At 43.6% G+C, this 23,082-nt stretch overlaps 1 protein-coding gene across 3 annotated transcripts in view; it reads right to left on the bottom strand.

Moving 5' to 3' along the window:
- Positions 1 to 23,082, bottom strand: part of LOC147032477 (regulator of G protein signaling 7-like) — a 323,631-nt gene that overhangs the window by 44,781 nt on the left and 255,768 nt on the right. For all 3 annotated transcript variants that reach the window (XM_085870131.1, XM_085870132.1, XM_085870133.1), the window contains exon 10: positions 2,030 to 2,128. In XM_085870131.1, coding sequence (XP_085726257.1) covers positions 2,030 to 2,128 — 99 coding nt within the window. The remainder of the gene's footprint in view (positions 1 to 2,029; positions 2,129 to 23,082) is intronic.

The raw sequence follows: 23,082 nt of genomic DNA, 5'->3' as shown, positions 1-23,082 counted from the left end.
GCTCATGGAGGAACATGTGCGTACATCATATGCAGGACAAAGATACGAGGAGACATTAATGTAGTTTTACATGAACTAAAAAAGGCCATTAGGAGCACAACAGCAGTGCACAAGTAAAAAGTGCAAGAGAACTCGGTGGGTTTGCACTGTAAGACAATTTTTATTGTTCTTTCACAAAACACTGCAAACATTAAAAATGCATACAAGTGTTCCCATCTGAATCTCCGGCTCATGATACAACGAACCAAAGTTCAAATCCCATATAATTGTAATTAATGTACCAATGACTTTGTCCTGTGTGATTGTGATTTATGTGCAAAATCTTCCATGAGCCAAGATCACCGTGAATAAAGGAAGAAAGAAAGAAACGAATAAATAAACAACAAAGATGTGCATGGCACGATACTTGTGAAATCCGAATTAAATTAAAAAAAAAATAGTTGCCATGGAAACAGCAATTTCGAAAATTTGACCTATCGATTGTCTTCTGTGATCGATTGTTATACATAACACGTTTCGGATGTTAGTCCTCTAACCGTGGCCTAATAAGTATTTTACATGTTTCGGATGGCCTTGTCCTCGACCTTTGACTACTTTTGACCATGTTTTACTCACATATCCTACACATATGTACAAATAGGCTGTATAGGTTTCAATTTGGTATCGTGAAACCATTTTGAGATATGGCAGTAATAATATTGCAAAAGTCCCATTTGATTATAATGGGGGGTGAAATTGTTGCCATGGAAACCGTTGACAGGTCAAAATGGTTCAAATGGATCGTTCTGACTTTGCTGAACCGATTCAGTGACCCCAATATGCAAAGCTTGTTGAAATTTTAAGTTAATTGGATGGAAATTGACGGTTTTAGAAATTTTACCTTGAGGTCCAAATTTTTGATTTTGACCGCTTGAGAAAAATTGCTCACTAGAAGTGATTGACCCACCACTGATCTTAAAGTACTGGTCGAGTGGAATGTAGCAACACAAACCGCAAGTCTCAGCAATGACTCCGTGCCAAGTTATCTCAAATGACCTTGCAGTGACCTTGGCCTTTTGACCTCAAAAACCTCTAGCGTCTAGCTTTTGACTAGCCCAATCAGTTGATTAAGTTTCGTGAATATCGGTGTGGAATTGCAACCTGGAGGTGACTGATGGATAAACAACCATACTCGAAAAACCAATATACTTGCGAAATTGAAAATCTTTTCTGGCACACCAGTTGGTTTATTCTCATCGGTAATCTGGCCAAAAAAAAACTTCTCCAATACATGGCAGTGTATTTTACGATGTGACCTTAATGTTTTGCCCATTTTGTGACTGACAGAAGCTCCTCTGGGTTTTGCTAAAGAAGTTCAACAGCTGACGCAGAAAAACAAAAGTTGACCAAAAAGGGGGTGGGGGGGGGTACTAGATCCTCGATGATGGTATAGAGGGTGTGTTACAACTAATGATTTTTTTTCTACAGGGTCTAAGGCTCATGGAGGAGCTGCAACACATATCACACAGATGCAGACAAATACATGAGATAACGCAAGACATGACGTCAGATGAACAGAGCCACTGAGGTTGGAGGAAGTGACGTCACTTCCCAGAACACTGAATGCCGGTGATGCCATAATGATGGCATTTCCTTCCACTCCACACTCAGCAGGGGCAATTAAAAAGGGATTTCCTCCTCTCGATCGAGCTAAACCCAGGGGGTTTGTCCTCTAAATGCTGAGCATCAAAGCAAGGAATATATGACTTCGTATGACTTGGCCACAGTGGATATCAAATGGACCTCCCAGACTCAGAGCAAACTATCTAGCACTTCTGAACCAGAGTCTGGTGATAGAGTTTTTAAAAAGAATACTTTGTGTGAAAAATAATTTCCAGACATGAGAGGGCCCTTGAATCACCATTATGTCTATCCGAGATTGTGCACATCCCCAAACCACCTATGCTTTTCAAACAGACGAGCACCGTACCTTATCACTTCATCCACCCCATTAAACCTAAAGCTCAATCACGGGCCTGTGCTTTCATACCTGCCGTTTGAGTTCTTCCTCTGTGGGTGGTTGTGCATCGCGTGTGGTTGAGTGTGTGGGGCTCGGGTGCCGTGAATCACTCTGCAGTCCATAAACTGACTGCGAAGTAAGGTAACGACACATTGTTGCAGGGATAAATACAGTATGCACAAACGCCCCAAAAAAAATAAACACAATGCATCATTTCACTGCAATCACATACTGGACACAATATCGACTTTTGGAGCAGAGCTCCTTATTGTGTGCATGACCATGGCTCTTCATAATCATCAGTGGTTAATTAAAAGGAGGAACCTTTCACATGTACTCGTACTGTTAAAGGTGTGCTCACAGTTAGAAAAGTCAGACATTGAAACGTTACATCAGCAGTGGAGGAGGTTGTTAATAGGAGAAAATGAGCAAAAGGTAAAATTGGTAGAAAAAGGAAGGGGAGTATCGTGGGAATACAAAAGGGAACGATTGAGAGGATATGTAATGAAAAAAAGAGAAGAGGAAAGAAATGGACAATCATTTTTTTTTCTACATTGATCTAAGGCTCATGAAGGAACATGGGCAGATATCATATGCAGGACAAATGTACGAGGAGACATTGATATACATAGTTATATACGAACGACAAGACCATAAGGATACATTGGGTAAACGCATTTGGCTCCATGAGATTTGAACCTGGGTTCCCTGCATCATGCACCACAAGCTCAGATGAGAACACCATCGGGTCAACCGATTATTACATATAATAAAGTAGATTGCTGTGCATTTTGAAGGAAGAATGTATGCATGAAGGGGCATCAGAGGGTAGAAAGAGCAGGGAGTTAGCATTTCTAACAAAATACACCTGGTCCCATTCAGGGACCAGGTGTATTTTGTTGGGTATACGTATCGTTAATGCCCCCACCCCCAACCTCACCCCAATCCCTCTTCCTTTCAAATTTCTAGTTTTCCCTCCTGAGAGCTTCCTTTCTAAGCATTCTAAAGTTTCCTTTCTTTGGTCGAGTGTCAGCGACTAAACGGGTCCTATCCCTAAGAGATGTGGATGGGACAGGTATCTGGGATGGCCAGATGGAGGTCCCTGGAGTACTGACGGAAAGTGGATGCAGCGATGCGCTCTGGCACATGCTCCGTATGTATGTATGTATGTATGTATGTATGTATGTATGTATGTATGTATGAATGAATGCATGTATGTATGTTTCTTTCTGTATCCATCTTGTTCACCCGATGCATCTTCTAATTCGATTTTGGTGAAGATCCAGATCCGGATACTTGAATTAAATTTTTTTATTGAAAGTGATTCTTCACCACTTAGATTTGCGGCCAAAAACTATACATAGCATGATGTTTCAAAAAGTTGTGGACGAATTCGGACTAAACTTGGTGGATGAGTTGGGTATGTGACATTAACAAGCCAATTTGATGTTGGTTAAGGTCCAGATCCAGATCCGGCCGACCAGTGGGATATAAAACGTAAACTGTTCAACCTGGCGGACATATGCACTCGACCGAGGAGTGCCGTTCCAGTTTATCCTGGTAACGAAGCCTGTACGTACGAGTATATTCCAAATATGATACACAAATTGCTTTTTTCCAAGTATTGTCCAAGTTTTGACTTTTTTTGAGTCATTGGAGTGCAAGCTTTCATACGCTTTCGATGCAGAATTGTTTACAAGTACAGAGCCAGTGCAGCACATCATTCCTCATAGGCACTTTGTCAAAATTTAATCAAGACTGTCTCCAAATCCTTCACAGCTTCGAGTGGTAGCTCAATGATTAATTCCTGGTATCTCTTTCAAAATAGCTGTTTCTCATCAATCCAGTTGTTCCAAATCTCATTGGAACAATGTCGATCATATTAATTATCCAAGTTATCTTCCTGTCCTATTTTAGCTCTCCCTTGTTGACCGCTTTATGTCTTTCTGACACGTTTAGATGAGTCACTGGGTACTGATACTTAGCCACATCCGAAAGGAAGAACCTATTGAAGTGTGTGTGTGTGTGTGTGTGTGTGTGTGTGTGTGTGTGTGTGTGTGTGTGTGTGTGTGTCTGCGACCGCTGTTTCTCGACAACCACTGGTCCGATGTAATTGAAACTTGCCAGGAATATTGTTGGGGACCCGCGGATGTGCCTTTTCAAGGTTTGATATTAATCGGACAAGCGGTTCCCAAGTTACGGCCATTTATTTGCCAACCAATGACAGGACACGGTGCTATGACGTCACGATTGACGTCACAATTCTTCTTTTTTTCACGATTGACGTCATAATTCTTCTTCTTCTTCTTCGTTTGATATGACGTCACAATTGACACTGCCTGAGGATCACTGTTGGGTGCCATTGGAAACGGCCTGTGTGGTTGTTGTTTCTGGCACACGGTTTGAAAGTTTTTTTTTTTTTCTGCACGTACGGCCACGCACCTACGGGCCATTTATTTGCCAACCAATGACAGGACACGGTGCTATGACATCACGATTGACGTCACAATTCTTTTTTTTTTTGCACATACGGGCACGCACGTATGGGCACGCGAGAGCGAAGGAACGGCCTGTGTGGTTGTTGCTTCTGGCACACGGTTTGAACGTTTATTTATTTATTTATTTTTTGCCCACAATTCTTCTTCTTTGCACGCACGCACGTACGGGCACACACTCGTTTGTAATAAATATGCTAAATTATAAAAATGTGTTTTTAATCTCTAAATCGGTTGCACTCAGTGGCTTGTGGTGTGAAAGGTATCGCCGAAACAAACACCCTGGCGAGGGTCTACAATCTACATTGTTAAATGCTCTGTCCTTCCTCATCAGGTGGACATTAGGTCCATTAACATTTTTCCTTTTTTCCCTTCTCCTCCGAGGCGGCTTAACGGATCGTTTTGAAACTCAACATGATGATTCATGACGTCAATGTGCAAAAACTAATGGAGCCCTTTCTAAATTTCCATCTAGGTGGTGAGATAATTAGCCAATTAACTCAAAATGTAATCTATGTTTGTATATCCATCACATATTGTGAGATTCCATTATCGACCCTCGTTATTTAATTTTAAACTCTTCATCCTCTTAATTTAATTTGATCTAAATCATAATTTAAATTCACCTCTTAATTAAATTTTAACCTCTTAATGGCAATAATTCCCTCTTGCTTTGAAGAACAGGGAAATAAAGGGGGAGGGGAGGACAGAGAGTTGGGGTGGGGCAGAGAGGAGACAGTCTTTTTCTATCCTTTTTGGTCCTTTTAGGACCGTTTCAACACTTTGCACCCCTTTAGACTCTGTAGGACCCATTCGACCCCTTAAATAACCTTAATACCTCCAAGACTCTTCAGAACCCCAAGGTCCTTAATACTCCGAAAAACCTTTAAGACCCCTTCGGCTCTTTATAACCGTAGGATGTTTTTAAGACCCCTAAGAACCCCCAAAACTCCAAAACCTTTTAATACACTTAAAACCCTCAAGAACATCTTTATCACCAAATGCAGCCGGACTACAACCACCCTCCATCGGGAGACGAGCGTCTGTCCCACTTGGGACTATGCACTGAATACCACATCTGGTCACACTGTCTTGTTGTCACTGTTTAAGCTTAATGGAACATCAGGTCATTCATTACTCATTCTCTATATCAAGCTGCTCTTCTTAGCTCCTGCAGTCAGCCTTTATCTATTTCCAGCCTGCGTAGTTCTTTTTATTTATTTAAATAAATCATCCGATCTTTTGTCATTCTCCAGATTTTGATACATTTTGTTTTGTACTTGTTCATTGTCCTCTTTGTATTTTGCTCGGGCTGTGTTCCGTATCATTTCTCTCCCCGGTGTTACATTTATAATCGTACTTGTTCTTGGTAGTTTGTCGCACGGTGTGATGACAGCATCAGGCTAGTTTTCTTCATACACATGTGCAAATTATATTGGATGATCTGTTGAACTTTTAATATACAAGGTCAATCTTAGTTGTTTGTTGTATCATCATTCAATGAGGCTGACACCTCCTTTGTGCATCAGCAGAATTTGTTTTGGGAGTCGCTGATTTTTGTGGAATATTTTGGGAACAGTAAGCAATTTCCTTGTTTCTGAATCCAGTTTATGGATTTCTCGCCGTGACCATTATACTGTGCTGCAGCTGTATTGGAACTCAGATTGATTTGTTCAGCGATAGCTGATCCTTATTTCCGTAACAGTTTCTTCTGCAGGCATTTTTTGTTCTGATTCCAAGCATTGTTGTTTAGTTGAAATGTTAAATAGTTACGCAACATTTTTGTGATGATTCCTATTGTGTTTGTAGTTTATAGGAATGTTATAGGTCGAAACTTTTTGAGGAAATTATATTATTTCCACATTTCAGGATGAGGAAGGTTGTCCAGAGCTATTTCTGCTAAAAAAAAAAAATTGGGATACATAGTCGAGGCTCGTGGAAGAACTGGAATTAGTACATTGAATGGATCAGGACACAAAAGGACAAAAGGAACAGTTGAGAGAAGAGGAGGGAGGGGGGGACACCAACAGCAGAGTTGAAGGCCAAGATAGAGGCAGAATTGGACAAATAATGGGTGTGGGAAGGAATGAGGGGCAGGAGAGGATGCAGAGGGTGGAAAGGATGGATATGGAAGGAAACTGTCAGGAGAGAAAACTGGAAATTTGGAAAGAGGAGAGATTGGGTGGGTGGGGGGGGGGATGAGGGTAGAAAAGGTCATGGTTTTGGATGGCGGATGATCTGAGATGGTGGCGAACAGCTGTCTTGAATACCTGGAGGGAAGAATGAGATTGAAGAGGATGTGGAAGTTGGTTTCACAGGTGGGAAAAAGAGGAACGAATGAGTGCAGGTGTGCAGTGACCCTGGATTTAGGTAGTTTCACCAGAAGAGTTGATGGTGGACTGTGTGTACCCTGCAGAAACCTAGGGGGGGAGGGAGGGACAATAAAGTATGGAAAGTATGGAAAGAGCAGTGGGTGCAAGACCAGAAAGGAAGCAGTAGAAGACAGAGGGCCCACTGACCCTAATGGCTAAGTGATAAGCCCATAGACTACTCAATCTACAAGGCCTTTGTCTGTAGTTCAATGGAATACTGCTCTCCAGTATGGGCAAGCATCCCATAATCACAGCCGTCTCACCTGAATTCTTTAGAATCCAAAACTCTCAAAATTATTGGAATCTGCTGTGACAAGGACGAAGCACAAGGCCTGTTGCCTTCACATTGCAGGCAGGTTGGTGGTCTCTGTTTTCTACCATCTATTCCAAGATATTGCTTCTTTTGCTCTCTGTCCTCTGTAACCCACATCAACTCCATGATAGACTACCTGAGATTGAGAAACTTCTATCGACAAAATTAATTCCTCCATGACGTAAGTTGGTGAGGTCACCACCTGTTGGTCCGCCATTTTGTCGGTCATCCAGATTGTAAACAATCCGGATCTTGATCGGGAAAACAAAATATCTGGAAAAATATCAGCAACTGTAAATGTCTCTAGAATACTAGACAATCTAATGTTAGTCATTTTGATAAGTGGAGTAGGCAGGTATAATCTCAAATTAGAAGTTGCTGGGGTCACAGATCACAACAGGTTGCCTGGAAATTTGCTGACTCTCATGGAGAGGCACCGTGATGCAGAGCAGCTCCCTGACCTAGAGTACCCCAATATCTATAATTATCCAGTAAACACTTCCTCCTACCACACAAAGGAGGCTGTGAAAGCTTGTAAGAGCCTGGACAGCTACAAATATTTTGTGGCTGGCTGGCTGGGTTCATATCATGGAATGCAGATTTGGAATGTGCCAAAGAAACAGAGGGTGCTGTTGATGTCGAAAGTAAGTACCAATTTTTTTGTGATCCCCCCCCCCCTCCTTCCCTCACCTCTTTTTGTTTGTTAGTTGTCGGTTGGTTTGTTCCTTTTCTGTTTTACCCCCACTTTCCCATTCAACTCCTTGCTGTGTTTTAACTTGTGTGAAGCTTGTTTTCCTCCATGTGTCTTTCTCCCCCTCCCCTTGATCTCACTCTCACTTCTTCACTGCTGTTGGTATTTCCCTTTCCATTTTGTTCCATTTCATTCTACTCTAGCTCTTCCATGAGCCTCAATCATGTATACAAAAAAACCCCGAAATATTAATCAGCAATTTACACTTGTAAACACACTGGCTTGTCATAAAACTCTGTGGGGCTGACTGACTTGTGATAGTCTGTGATTGGGGGAGCTCTTATCACCTGGGTTACTCAAAAGAGTCCCAGCACTTTCACAACCCCATTTGAGCCAACCCTAATCATCTAATGGTCCAGATTTCCATTGGTTGTAAAGTCCACCCTCACAAATGAATGGAGAGTGTGTCCTGATTTATAAGTAGGTGTGCTTACCTATCACTTGGTTGACAGGTTGACTCAAACGCAGAGTGCTGCACTTCACAAACAAATTACATATTATCTATTTGTGAATCTCAACGAGGATGTAAAATGAAGTGAAACATGCAAAATAAGGATCTTTTATAACACGTAGTTATTCTTACTGCCATCATTGTGCCTGTGGTTATTGTTGATAGTGCGCGCCTTCCATGTACCATTATATATTTTCATATTGCTTTGAGAAGTATTACTACGTGTATAATTTTGTGTGCTCCTTCCATGTCCGGCATGCTATATTTCTACAGGGTTCCTGCTGTTGTACAGAACAAGTCTCAGGCACTGTAAATACCAGCATTGATTTGGGAAATTAAAAAGCAGCATTCCAATCAGGTTTGACCTCCAGGATGGTGGACATAAACAAAGATTCCAGTCAAGCTTGACCTCCAGGATGGTGAACATAAACAAAGGTTCCAGTCAAGCTTGACCTCGAGGATGGTGGATATAAACAAAGGTTCCAGTCAAGCTTGACCTCCAGGATGGTGGATATAAACAAAGGTCCCGGTCAAGCTTGACCTCCAGGATGGATATAACAAAGGCTCCGGTCAAGTTTGACTTCCAGGATGGTGAACATAAACAAAGGTTCCAGTCAAGCTTGACCTCGAGGATGGTGGACATAAACAAAGATTCCAGTCAAGCTTGACCTCCAGGATGGTGAACATAAACAAAGGTTCCAGTCAAGCTTGACCTCGAGGATGGTGGACATAAACAAAGGTTTCAGTCAAGCTTGATCTCCAGGATGGTGAACATAAACAAAGGTTCCAGTCAAGCTTGACCTCCAGGATGATGGATATAAACAAAGGCTCCGGTCAAGTTTGACTTCCAGGATGGTGAACATAAACAAAGGTTCCGATCAGGTTTGACCTACAGGATGGTGGATATAAACAAAGGTTCCAGTCAAGCTTGACCTCCAGGATGGAGAACATAAACAAAGGTTCCAGTCAAGCTTGACCTCGAGGATGGTGGACAGAAACAAAGGTTCCAGTCGAGCTTGACCTCCAGGATGGTGAACAAAAACAAAGGTTCCAGTCAAGCTTTACCTCCAGGATGGTGGACATAAACAAAGGTTCCAGTCAAGCTTGACCTTGAGGATGGTGGACATAAACAAAGGCTCCAGTCAAGCTTGACCTCCAGGATGGTGGATATAAACAAAGGTCCCGGTCAAGCTTGACCTCCAGGATGGATATAACAAAGGCTCCGGTCAAGTTTGACTTCCAGGATGGTGAACATAAACAAAGGTTCTGGTCAAGCTTGACCTCCAGGATGGATATAACAAAGGCTCCGGTCAAGTTTGACTTCCAGGATGGTGAACATAAACAAAGGTTCTGGTCAAGCTTGACCTCCAGGATGGTGGACAAAAACAAAGGTTCCGGTCAAGCTTGACCTCCAGGATGGTGAACATAAACAAAGGTTCCAGTCAAGCTTGACCTCGAGGATGGTGGACATAAACAAAGGTTTCAGTCAAGCTTGATCTCCAGGATGGTGGACATAAACAAAGGTTCCAGTCAAGCTTGACCTCCAGGATGGTGGATATAAACAAAGGTCCCGGTCAAGCTTGACCTCCAGGATGGATATAACAAAGGCTCCGGTCAAGTTTGACTTCCAGGATGGTGAACATAAACAAAGGTTCCAGTCAAGCTTGACCTCGAGGATGGTGGACATAAACAAAGGTTCCAGTCAAGCTTGACCTCGAGGATGGTGGACATAAACAAAGGTTCCAGTCAAGCTTGACCTCCAGGATGATGGATATAAACAAAGGCTCCGGTCAAGTTTGACTTCCAGGATGGTGAACATAAACAAAGGTTCCGATCAGGTTTGACCTACAGGATGGTGGATATAAACAAAGGTTCCAGTCAAGCTTGACCTCCAGGATGGAGAACATAAACAAAGGTTCCAGTCAAGCTTGACCTCGAGGATGGTGGACATAAACAAAGGCTCCAGTCAAGCTTGACCTCCAGGATGGTGGATATAAACAAAGGTTCCGATCAGGTTTGACCTCCAGGATGGTGGATATAAACAAAGGTTCCTGTCAAGTTTGACCGAGGATATAGCAGCTATACAAAGGCACATGACCTTGTGACATCACGTTAGAAAACTCGATGGAGAGAATCAAATATGTGTGCAGAAATAAAAAATGAGAAAGGGTTATAGAAATGCAAAAATAAAATATTGTTCAGAAAATAATAATTGCTGTACATAATTGCAATGATTTGCTTTTATAGACTGAAATGGTCGACCATGCAATTATTGTTGTTATGGGATATAGAATTTAGTACAGGAACAATTATTATCTTTTTGTCATAGAATAATTTAAGATTTCTGATGTTCGTTAAGTGAAGAGTAGCAAAATGTGAATTGGGTTGATAATTGTTATATAAAGGGACCATGGTGGGGTGGATAATCCTGGGCAGGCAAGAGCATGCCACAATGAGCTTGAGCTCATGGACGTCAGGGCAATTGTGCGATTGGCCTTGAGGGACACAGCTGTGCCTACCATGCGAGGCACAAAAGACAATGACCGAGAGACACGTAGGACGTTGAAGGACAGAAAAAGTAAGAAAGGAGAGATCGATGTGTGGTGCTATGGCAGTGAGATAAAGGAAGGATTACACCAGGGGAGAGATGTCAGATTCGTAATTTACAATCCTACCTTGGGAGTGGTGGGGGTGAGGGAGGGGGTATCCGCGGGGAGGTGAAGGAGGGGAGGGTAGGGTACTCTCAGAAGGTCAGTATTAATTGGAATGGAGCCCAACTCAGCTATCTGGGGTTATCCTTTGTTCAGGCATGCTTTTTCTGCAGTTTTGTGACTTTGCACTTACGATTTCCTGCTGCAAGGTGGAAGTACACCATCACATCCATTATAAGCTTATTTGTATAAATTTACTACATCTACCTCGACTGCTCAATGCACAATCAAGTCAATCATCACGTGCATGATACATCGCAACTTGCTCCCATACTATGACTGATACGTTGGTTTCAGAATTCATATTGCGTGTGCATGTGCATGTGCGAGAGAGAGAGGGGCGAGAGAGAGAGGGGCGAGAGAGAGAGGGGCGAGAGAGAGAGGGGCGAGAGAGAGAGGGGCGAGAGAGAGAGGGGCGAGAGAGAGAGGGGCAGAGAGAGAGAGGGGCAGAGAGAGAGAGGGGCAGAGAGAGAGAGAGGCAGAGAGAGAGAGAGGGGCAGAGAGAGAGAGAGGGGCAGAGAGAGAGAGGGAGAGAGAGAGAGAGAGAGAGAGAGAGAGAGAGGGGCAGAGAGAGAGAGAGGCAGAGAGAGAGAGAGAGGCAGAGAGAGAGGCATAGAGAGAGCCAGAGAGAGAGGCAGAGAGAGAGGCAGAGAGAGAGGCAGAGAGAGAGGCAGCGAGAGAGGCAGAGAGAGAGGCAGAGAGAGAGGCAGAGAGAGAGGCAGAGAGAGAGGCAGAGAGAGAGGCAGAGAGAGAGGCAGAGAGAGAGGCAGAGAGAGGCAGAGAGAGAGGCAGAGAGAGAGGCAGAGAGAGAGAGGCAGAGAGAGAGAGGCAGAGAGAGAGAGGCAGAGAGAGAGGCAGAGAGAGAGAGGCAGAGAGAGAGAGGCAGAGAGAGAGAGGCAGAGAGAGAGAGGCAGAGAGAGAGAGGCAGAGAGAGAGAGGCAGAGAGAGAGAGGCAGAGAGAGAGAGGCAGAGAGAGAGAGGCAGAGAGAGAGAGAGGCAGAGAGGCAGAGAGGCAGAGAGGCAGAGAGGCAGAGAGGCAGAGAGGCAGAGAGGCAGAGAGGCAGAGAGGCAGAGAGGCAGAGAGGCAGAGAGGCAGAGAGGCAGAGAGGCAGAGAGGCAGAGAGGCAGAGAGGCAGAGAGGCAGAGAGGCAGAGAGGCAGAGAGGCAGAGAGGCAGAGAGGCAGAGAGAGGCAGAGAGGCAGAGAGGCAGAGAGGCAGAGAGGCAGAGAGGCAGAGAGGCAGAGAGGCAGAGAGGCAGAGAGGCAGAGAGGCAGAGAGGCAGAGAGGCAGAGAGAGGCAGAGAGGCAGAGAGGCAGAGAGGCAGAGAGGCAGAGAGGCAGAGAGGCAGAGAGGCAGAGAGGCAGAGAGGCAGAGAGGCAGGGAGGCAGCGGGGCAGAGAGGCAGAGAGGCAGAGAGGCGGAGAGGGAGAGAGTCAGAGAGGCGGAGAGGCAGAGAGGGAGAGAGGCAGAGAGGCAGAGAGGCAGAGAGGCAGAGAGGCAGAGAGGCAGAGAGAGAGAGAGAGAGAGAGAGAGAGAGAGAGAGAGAGAGAGAGAGAGAGAGAGAGAGAGAGAGAGAGAGAGAGAGAGAGAGAGAGAGAGAGAGAGAGAGAGAGAGAGAGAGAGAGAGAGAGAGAGAGAGAGAGAGAGAGACCAAAACTACTGGCCCAATTGCCACCAAAGTTGACATCAAGACCAAATTGGACCTCCTGGAGAACATGGACTACTTGGTTTTGGGTCGCTTACTGCGAATCTGTGCATGCACAGAATATTCATCCTTTGATCTTTCATCCTACAACGTTTTAGCTTCCTCGGTCAAATGTAACAATGACCATTGTGCACGCCACTGGTCGTGTTAGACAGGTAACCCTTGTGTAAAGGTTACTTTAATCATGCTGAAACTACAACCAGAGCCAATGAAGCATCACGACAAAGGAGGGAGTGCCACAGGCAAGACTGACATGCTGCTGGTGTTGTAAGAAAAAGAAGGAATAACGCTGACTGGAACAGAGCTGCTTTCGGTCACTAACCTGAGCTACTGCATATTTTACCAGCCCATGGTGTCAATAGGCTCTATGTCAATTACTTGCCAAGAATGTGGCATGAAAAAGTGAAAAGAGAATCCAAGAGAATGCGCTGCAGTGACGCAAAAGTCAAGCTTAGACTTGTCGAGATCCCTTCTGGGCCACTGAAATCCATCGTATCTGGTCAAACCCCCGATTCAAAGTACTTTCCGGCCAACATCAGAAAGTACAATTCTTGCTTTCAAATGACTTATTTTGGTGCATCATAGGAGATAGCAGTATTAGTATGGGCATCACTGGATGAGGGACATGTCCCCCCCAACCCCCACAATTTTTTTGACTATGGTGGAAAACATATCGATTGCCACTCCCCACCTTTTTGCTCGAATATAACATAAAATGCATTGCTCTGTGCAAGCTACACAGGCCCGGATATGGGATGTTACCCAAATGTATCAAATAATTAATTGTGTAGAAATCAATATGAACTTTCCCCAAATTGCCTGGTCAGCACTTTTGGCTTCACGATTTGCACTTGCAATGTCCCTCTCCCCCCCCCCCAACCCCAACCACACTTTTAAGTAAAGATCGACACCCATGGGAGTCAGGATTCATACCCACCTTCTTCAAAGTTGAAAGCCAAATATATCATTGAACTGGATACATTCAGCCACTGCCTGACGAAGAGCCCGTGTTTGTCCAGATTTACTTCATCGGAGATGAAAGTCAGCAAGGCAACCAGCGATGCAGCAATGTTCCTGGTGTCCAACTTGATATTGTCCTCTCCCTCCAAGGGATGTTCCACCACCACAATTCATTGATCAGAAGTTTAAAACATGCGGCTCAACAAGTCATCACCAATGATTACCAGGTTGCAATCAGTGCAGACAAGGTCTCGAGGGGAGAGCATGCATGGACATTCAATGCCCCAACCTGTGATGAAGTCACTGTTCTTATGGTGGGTGAAGAGCATGATAAGAGAGACATTGATCTTCGATACCAAGGCAACACCATCAAATGAATTCCTGAGACAAATTGATAGAGCCGATGATGCGCCACAATATCCCATGACCCTGTGGCAAGGTCAAGATGGATACCCCTTCCAGATTCCTAAAATTATCAAAGTGACAGGCCAAGCTCATGCAAACAAAACTATCTCCTCCAACGACTTCTATTTCTTCATGATCATGGACAGAGAATGAGGAAACCACATCTCAACATGCACCAACCTTTTCACCAGTATGTTGTGGATGAGTACGCCAAAATTGAGAGTGAGCAACTTCATTACATTCAATTCAATCAAAAACGCCTGCGTGCAGAATAGTATGTTCATCTCAGGAATGCTGTCAATGCTGATGGAGGTGCAAACACTCAGAATGTGGGGAGATTGGTTATTTTGCCTTCATCCTTCACAGGTGGACCAAGATACATGCATGAGAGGGATCAAGATATGGCAGGCCCAGGCAATATGGCAGGCCCAATGTCTTCATCACCTTCACTTGCAATCCAAAATGGAAGGAGATCAAAGTTTTGTTTTTTTTGTATACCTTGTCGAGTCTCGTGTGAGAGCTAACACACAACGCACAACAAGGGGGGAATGAGACAAGAGGGGTGGGAGTGGGAAGGACAAAACAGTTGGGAATAGAGACATTAGGAGATCTGGGGAAGGGAGAGAGATGGGACGGGGAACATGGGGAATACAAGATGGACATTACAGGGACTTTCAGGAAGGAAAGCAGGGAATTTGAAGGAAGTGGGCTTGGGTGGATTATCGGAGGTAGAAAAGATCGAGAATTTGGATGGGGAATGATAATAGGTGGTGGTGAACTGCTGTTTTGAAGGCCTGGAGGGAAGAATGGGATTGAATATTGTGAGGAAGTTTATTCCAAAGGCGGGAAAAAGAGGAATGAAAGAGTGAAGGTGAGCAGTGATTCGTGATTTTGGTAGTTTTAACAGAAGGGGGTTGTTGGCGGACCTTGAGCGCCCTGCGGAAATGTGGTGGGGACAAATCGCAGAGAGAGCAGGGGGGGGGCGAGGCTGGAGAGGAGACGGGAGAAGACAGAAAGACCACCGACCAACCTGCGGTGATTGAGTGAGAGGCCCAAAGACTCAGCCTCATTGCGGTAGATGCCAATGATCCAAAATGCCTTGGTTTCTACAGCGTGAAGCCGAGAAAGGTGGGAGGCAGGAGCACCAGCCCAGAGGGGAGAGCAGTACTCCATCAGGCTGTGGACGAAAGCTTTGTAAGTGGTCAGGAGCTCAGGTGGGCTGAGGAAAGACATTGCACGACAGAGGATTCCCAGTCGGCGACTGGCTCTGGAGGCGAGGTTTGAAATGTGGCTTTCCCAGGAAAGGTCATGGCAAATAGTGAGACCCAGACGCTTGAAAGAAAGGACCTCAAGTTGAACTTTATCAAAACCAAAAGCCAGCATAGGGACGAAAGAAATGATATCATTGCCTCAAAATGTTTGAACTCAAAATTGATGAATTGATGAGGCTGATCACAACAAAGGATGGTGGTGTCTTTTGGAAGACAAGATGCAACATGCACACCAGTGAGTGATAAAAACGTGGCCTTCCCCATGTCCACATCTTGCTATGGTTGAGAGAAAAGATTCATGCAAGTGAGGTTGACACATTTGTCGATGCTGAGCTACCTGACCCTGGCCTATTTGATGTGATCTGCAAGCAACATGGCCCATGTGGGGATCTCAATCCAAAATCACCCTGGATGCAACAACGCAAGTGTACCAGAAACTTCTTGCAAGAAACTCAGACAGGACATGATGGCTATCCTCGGTATCATCGCAGAAAATCTGAAGATGATGTTTTTGAAACCACACTCAGACCTGGCACTAACTCTGAAATGAAGGTTGACAACCGGTGGATCATTCCCAACTGCCCTCTTCCGTGCAAGATCTTTGAGGCCAACACCAATGTGGAATTCTGCAATTCTGTGAAATCCATTATATATGTTTACAAATATGTCAACAAAGGATCTGACATGGCTGTTTTTTTCCTTGCAAAGACATGGAGAAAGTAGATGAAGTTCAGCGTTTTATCATGGGAAGATACATCAGCAGCAATGAGGCTATTTGGAGAATTAATTGGCTTCCCCATCCATGAGCGTTCCCCCACAGTGGTCAATTTGGCAGTTCATCTCAATCAACGTATCTACTTCAACGAGGGAAATGCTCAAGGACAAGCCCTAGCTTCCAAAAATATAACCCTTATGTGTTGTACCAACGTTTTTTGAGTTGTGCCAAAGTGACCATTTGCTGCCAACTTGCTCTATCATGAAGTTCACTTCTACTACACCTGGACTGCTCAAAACAAATGGAAATGATGTGCTGGTGATGGTGAATCTAATGGCCTTGGAAGAGTCCACACAGTTCATCCCAAAAACTAGGAGTGTTACTTTCTACGAATGCTTCTCTATGTTGTCAAAGGGCCAAAAACATTCCAAGACCTCAGAACAGTAGAAGGAGTTGTTTGTCAAACATACAGGGAAGCTTGCAATCTTCGTGGCATCCTTGAACATGATCAACACCTTGATTAGATGAAGCCATGACAGAGGCTACTGTTAGTCAGTCCCATTCTCAACTGAGATTGCTCTTATGCATCATTCTTCAAGTTAGCAACCCATCAAACCCCATTGCACTCTGGCAGAAATACAAGGATGGCATGAGTGAGGACTTCCTCCACAAAGCTCAGAGAGAAAAACCCAACCTCGAGGTAAACTTTCCTGATACAATCTTGAATACGTCCCTCATCCTCATTGAAGACAAACTTCTCTCCATTGGTGGGAAACACCTGAAGTCCATGGGACGACCAACACCCGACAGGGACAACCAGCCAGTATGCCATTGTGCAACACATCTGATGTGAAATTTTATATGATGTTTTGGTTGGAACTTTTTCACTTTATTGAGGAAAATCAGCCAAAGCTGATGGATGAATAGAGAGAGGCTTAGAATAAAATATTGGTCGAGATTGAGTCTTAAAAATGGAGGCATGTTTTTTTCCTTGATGCACCAGGCAGTACTGGGAAGAAATTTGTTGACATAATCTGTTTAACAGGATCCTTCCTCCCACAGGACGTGTTTGACTCCTTAGTGTCTCTCCCTGGCTATTGTCTCCTCCAGTTTGATCAACACTAACACTTCCTGGTGGCAGAGTTGCGCTGTACATCAAAAACTCAATTTCACACTGTCCGTGTGCTGCTCTTACACTTCCCAAACCCCAGGAGCACCTCTGGATATGACTTCTCCTCTGCTCCCACTTCATGTTTGTCTGTGTTGTACCATCCTCCCAACAGTGATGACCATCTACATCTCTCTCAGATGACATGATCCAACTTTTAAATCACTGATGCCAACTCTCTATTCCTCATATGTGGTCATTTCAATTGGTAATATGCGAATTGCCTGGGTGTTGGTCCTTCTCTCACCAGCCATGGCACTTCTGCAAAGGACTTCATTCTATGGCTCCATGGGTCTGACTCAATCTGTGAACTTTCCCACCCACGTTTCTCCCAATGGCAAATCTTTCCTTCTGCATTTGGTGATGACCAACTTCCCCACCAATGTATTTTGCTCATCCTCTGGCCAAATTGGCTCGTCTGATCATGTGCTTGTGAAGGTCAACATCTCTCTGGCCATTCTCAGAAAACAGCATCAGCGTTGATAAGGCTGGCAGTTCACTCAGGCAAACTGACAGGGACTGCAAGCAGCCATAACACTTCAGGACTGGTCTCCTATATCTACCACCATCAACATCAATTCAGCTTTGGAATTCTTCCACAGAAAACCGCTCTCTATTATGTACAGATGCATCCCATCTCGTCTTCAGTTATCTTATCCATCCTCCCTCTCTTGGTACTCTGAATCCTGTGGTGAAGCAGTTGCCTTAAAACAACTAGCATTCTCCTCCTGGAAGGCAAATTCAACTGAAGACAATCGAAGATCATTCCACAAAGCCCGCAACAAGTGAGTGTCCACTCTCAAGAGAGCCAGAAAACAACATCTGTCCAATCACAAGAAATGAACGTTTAAACTTATCTCCCTCCTCTAAAACTTGGTGGCTTCTCGTCAAGTGGGTCTCTGGTGTATACTCCCAATCCATCTCTTCCCTCACTTCAAGTGGCACCACAGCTGACTGCTCGTGAGAAGGCTGCATGCCTCAATTCTGTGTTTGCTTCAAAATATTGTGTTCCCAATCCCACCCTCTCTGCATCCATTTTTCCCAGTCATACCCAACTGCTCCTGAATTCTGTGTCTTTTGCACCTGAAAAGGTGGAAAAGTTTCTGGCACCCCTCGACTCTGACTATGCCAATGGACTGGACAGCATCAGCTCATGTGTCCGAAAAACCTGCTCTGCTGCTCTTGCACTTCCTCTCTCCACCCTTTTCACCCTGTCATTTACCATAGGTCATCTTCCATCTGCTTAGAAATCAGCCAACATCACAGCATCACATTAAAACAGAAAGAAAAATCTGATCCCCTTAATGACAGACCAATTAGCTTACTTCCAATCATCAGCAAGATTGTGGAATCTATCATCGTAATTGACGTTAAATCATTCCTTTTTATCCAACAGCTTCATCTCAGATCATCAATTCAGATTCAGTCTCCGTCACTCTACTTCGGACATGCTTCTTCGGCTCGCCCAACAATGGATGGAGGCCCTTAATACCAGATATGAGATCAGGACGTCTCTCTGGACATAACTCGAGCATTCGATACAGTCTGGAATCATGCCTTTTTAACTTAATGAGATTTCGCCCACTATAAGACCTTGCTCTCCAAAGTTGTTTTGCTTTTGCCCACACCTTGCTTTCCAAACTGTCTGCCTTTGGAATCTAAGGACAACTCCACTCTTTGATTACTGACATCTTCCAATCTCGTAGCCAATGCGAGGCTCTCAATGGAACCGTCTCCTCTCTGGCCTCGCCCTCCCCCCCCCTGCTCTGTCTGAGATATGTCCCCTCCCCCTCCACCCCATATTTCTGCAGGGTGCTCAAGGTCCGCCAGCAACCCCCTTCTGGTAAAACTACCAAAATCAAGAACCACTGCTCACCTTCACCCTTTCATTGCTCTTTTTTCTCGCCTTTGGAACAAGCTCCCACACTCTCTTCAATCCCACTCTTCCCTCCAGGTTTTCAAAACAGCTGTTCAGCACCATCTCTTATCTTACCCCATCCAAAACCACGATCTTTTCTACCCCCGTTAATCCACCGCAAACCCACCTCCTTCAAATTTCCTGTTTTCCTTCCTAAATGTCCCTGTAGTGTCCATCTTGTTTACCCCGTGGACTCCACCCCACCCCACTCCCTTACACAGATCTCCTCATGTCTCTGTTCCCCACTGTTTTGTCCTTCCCTCTCCCACCCCTCTTGTCTCCTGCTACCCTTGTTGTACATTATGTGTGTTAGCTCATATACGAGCCTTGACATTGTCTACAAAAAAAAACAACGATTGATTCTCCTCTCTCCATCAAGGCTGGAGTATGCCAAGGCAGTGTTTCAGGTTCCATCCTCTTCCTAATCTAAATCAATGATCTCTCCGCAACTCTGGAAAATCCTCTTTATTTCTTTGCTGATTACTCCACTCTCTGCTGTGCCATCCCTTATCCTTCTGACATCAGCCTCTTCCCTCTCCTCAGACCTTGACAAAATCACAAACTCATCAAAAACTTGGAATATCTCTTTCAATCCTGAGAAATGTGTCTCTGTATCTGTGTCTGTGTCGAAGAGGTTCAGTCACTCAAACCCTTGGGTCTCACTCTCAGCCATGATTTCTCTTGGACAAGCCACATTTCAAAGTTGGCCTCAAAAGGCAGACGCCGACTGGACATCCTCCGTCATGCAACGTCTTTTCTTGGCACACCAAAGCACCTAATCAATCTGCAAGGCTTTGATCCGCAGCTTGATGGAGTACTGCTCTCTCCTTTGGGATGGCTCCCCCATCTCACATCTTGCTCAGTTGGACGCTGTGGAAACCAAGGCTTTCAAGAATCAATGGAATCTCTCACAATGAAGCCAAGTCTATGGGCTTATCACGTCGCCATCGCCAACAGGTCGGTGGTCTCTCTCTTCTTTGGCCTCATATCTGGTCTTGTACCCTCTGCCCCCATCTCCGTGGCTTGTCCCCCCCCCACCACCACTCCCTCAGGTATCTGCAGCACGCAAGCTTTTCACCAGCAACATGCTCCTCGTGGAACTGCCTAAATCCAGACCCACTCTGCCCACTTCCACTTATTTATTATTCCTCTTTTTTTCCCACCTGTGGAACCACCTTCCACACTCTCTTCAATCTCATTCTTCCCATTCTTCTCAAACAGCTATTCAACATAATCTCAAGGCATCCTCCATCCAAAACCATGATCTTTTCCACACCTGTTAAACCACAGCCCATCCTCCATAAATATTGCTGATGTATCCATATTGTCCACTCCTTGTGTTCTCCCTACCTCTCATCGTTATTTGCATCCCTTGTTTGTCTGTCTCCATCTACTTTCTCCCTTCTCCCTGTTGTTGGTGTTTCCCCTTTCTGCTCCCTTTGTTATGTTGTGTCTTGATCTGTTCTGTGTCCTATCTCTTCCACGAGCATTGTCCATGTGTCTCTGGTTCTCTGTGTCTCTGTCTCTCTGTCTCTTGCCAAAAAAGAAAAAATTCTTGCTGAAAGCTGATTTCTTGCAAATATTCTTGCTGAAGGCTCACTTCATGACTTCATTCTTGCTGACATGGACTTATCACCATGTACAAAGGCATCCTTTCCACCTAAGGAGAGGAAATGGAGCAAAGGGTGTTCCCAAATATACAACAACATTTCCAAGACATCTGGCTTCGGGAGAGGGCTATTTTGGCTCCCAAAAATGATGCTGTTGACATGATAAATTGGAGGTTTTTGCAGAAGTTACAACGAGAGAACAAGTCCTGCAAATCCATTGACTTGTTCACTATCCAGTTGAATTCTAGAATCCCATACAACTCCCAGGTCTTCCACCACACAACTTGGAACTCAAAATTGGGGCACCTCTCATGCTTTTGAGAACCTTGGACCCACTTAAGCTGGGCAACGGAACAAGGTTAATTGTGAGAGAATTACTTCCTCATGTCATCAAAGCTACAGTCATTACAGGCAATTTCAAAAGTGAAGATGTCCTTCTGCCTTGGATACCTATCTTACCAACTGACACAGCCTTTGAATTCAAGAGACTTCAAGAGACTGACACAGCCCTCTCCAACTCAGCTTTGCAATGTCCATGAACAAGGCTGAAGGACAATCTTCACAGATGGTTGGACTAAATTTGAAAACTCCTTGCATTTCTCATGGACAGCTTTATGCTGGAAGCTCTTGTGTCGGCAGAATGAAAAAGAGACATTATTTTGCACCAGAAGACAAGACCAGGAACATTGTTTACAAAGAGGCTCTTTGATGTAGTTGTCTCATTTTAGCTCGCCTGGAATGTAGTTCCAAGGAGCTTATGGGATGGTGTGTCATCAGTCCGTCAGTCCACAAATAGTTGCAACTTCTTCCCTGAAACAGCACATACGATTTTGATGAAACTTCATCACAGCATTCATCACCGTGTATGTACCAAAGTTTGTTCATGGTATATATATATATATATATATATATAAAAATATATATATATAAAATATGTATATATATATATATATATATATATATAAATATATATATATATATATATATAAAAATATATATATATATAAAAATATATATATATATAAAAATATATATATATATAAAATATATATATATATAAAATATGTATATATATATATATAGAAAATATAAAAATAAAATATATATAGAAAATAAATAAATATATATAGAAAAATAAATATATATATATATATATATATATATATATATATATATATATATATATATATATATATATATATATATATATATATATATATATATATATATATATATATATATATATATATATATATATATATATATATATAGCCTGGTGTTGGTGCAGTGGTTAGGGCAGCAGCTTGGGATCCAAAAGGTCCTGAGTTCAAGCCCCGTTGGGCCACTGAATTAATACACCAGGGGGTTGACTCAGCCTGTCATCCTTCCGAGGTCGGCGAAATGAGTACCAGGACACTGGGCCGGTGGATACCCCGGTTAAAATAGGTGTACCATATCCCTGTGTCGTAAGAGGCGACCAGGGTTGCGTCAGGAAGGGCATCCGGCGTAAAACATGTGCCAAATCACTATGCGGATCATACGGATGATCCGTTGTGGCGACCCCTAACGGGAGCAGCCGAAAGAAGAAGAAGATATATATATATATATATATATATATATATATATATATATATATATATATATATATATATATATATATATATATATATATATATATATATACACTAGATGGCCTGTGAACCCGTTGGGTTCCCGTTGTGACAGCGGTTGATAAAAAAGGATCATTAAAAAAAAGATAGCTCCAGCGAACTATACTGCTGAGGTTGTTTGCATTCATCAAATAATCCCAAAGAGTACATGACTGAATTGGGAATTGATTTTTTAATAATTTTTTCTGTTGCCCGATTTGAACGAAACTTGATATCGCGCGTAAATATGAAAAAAAAAAAAAAACGGAGAAAAGAAAGTAGAAGAAATTATTGTGCATCATCTTCGAAACACAATTTTATTTATTAATGAACACGGAAGTGTTAGATCAAAATGGCGATGTTTATTTTATGCTTAAAAATAAATTGTTCTTTTTCTCTACTAAATGTTTGAGATTTTAAAATAAATCATTTCAAGAAAAAAAAAGATAGCTCCAGCGAACGATACCACTGAGGTTGTTTGCAATGATCAAATTCTCCCGAAGAGTACTTGACTGAATCGGGAATTGATTTTTAAACAATTTTTTCATTGCCAGATTTGAACGAAACTTGATACTGCACACCACAGGAGA

This window comes from Eptatretus burgeri, chromosome 2 (genome assembly GCF_056783735.1).
Source record: "Eptatretus burgeri isolate ZD-2024b chromosome 2, Ebu_testis_v1, whole genome shotgun sequence".
Taxonomy (NCBI): domain Eukaryota; kingdom Metazoa; phylum Chordata; class Myxini; order Myxiniformes; family Myxinidae; genus Eptatretus; species Eptatretus burgeri.
The sequence above is the reverse complement of the archived record's forward strand: the minus strand, read 5'-3'. Positions and strand labels throughout refer to the sequence as shown.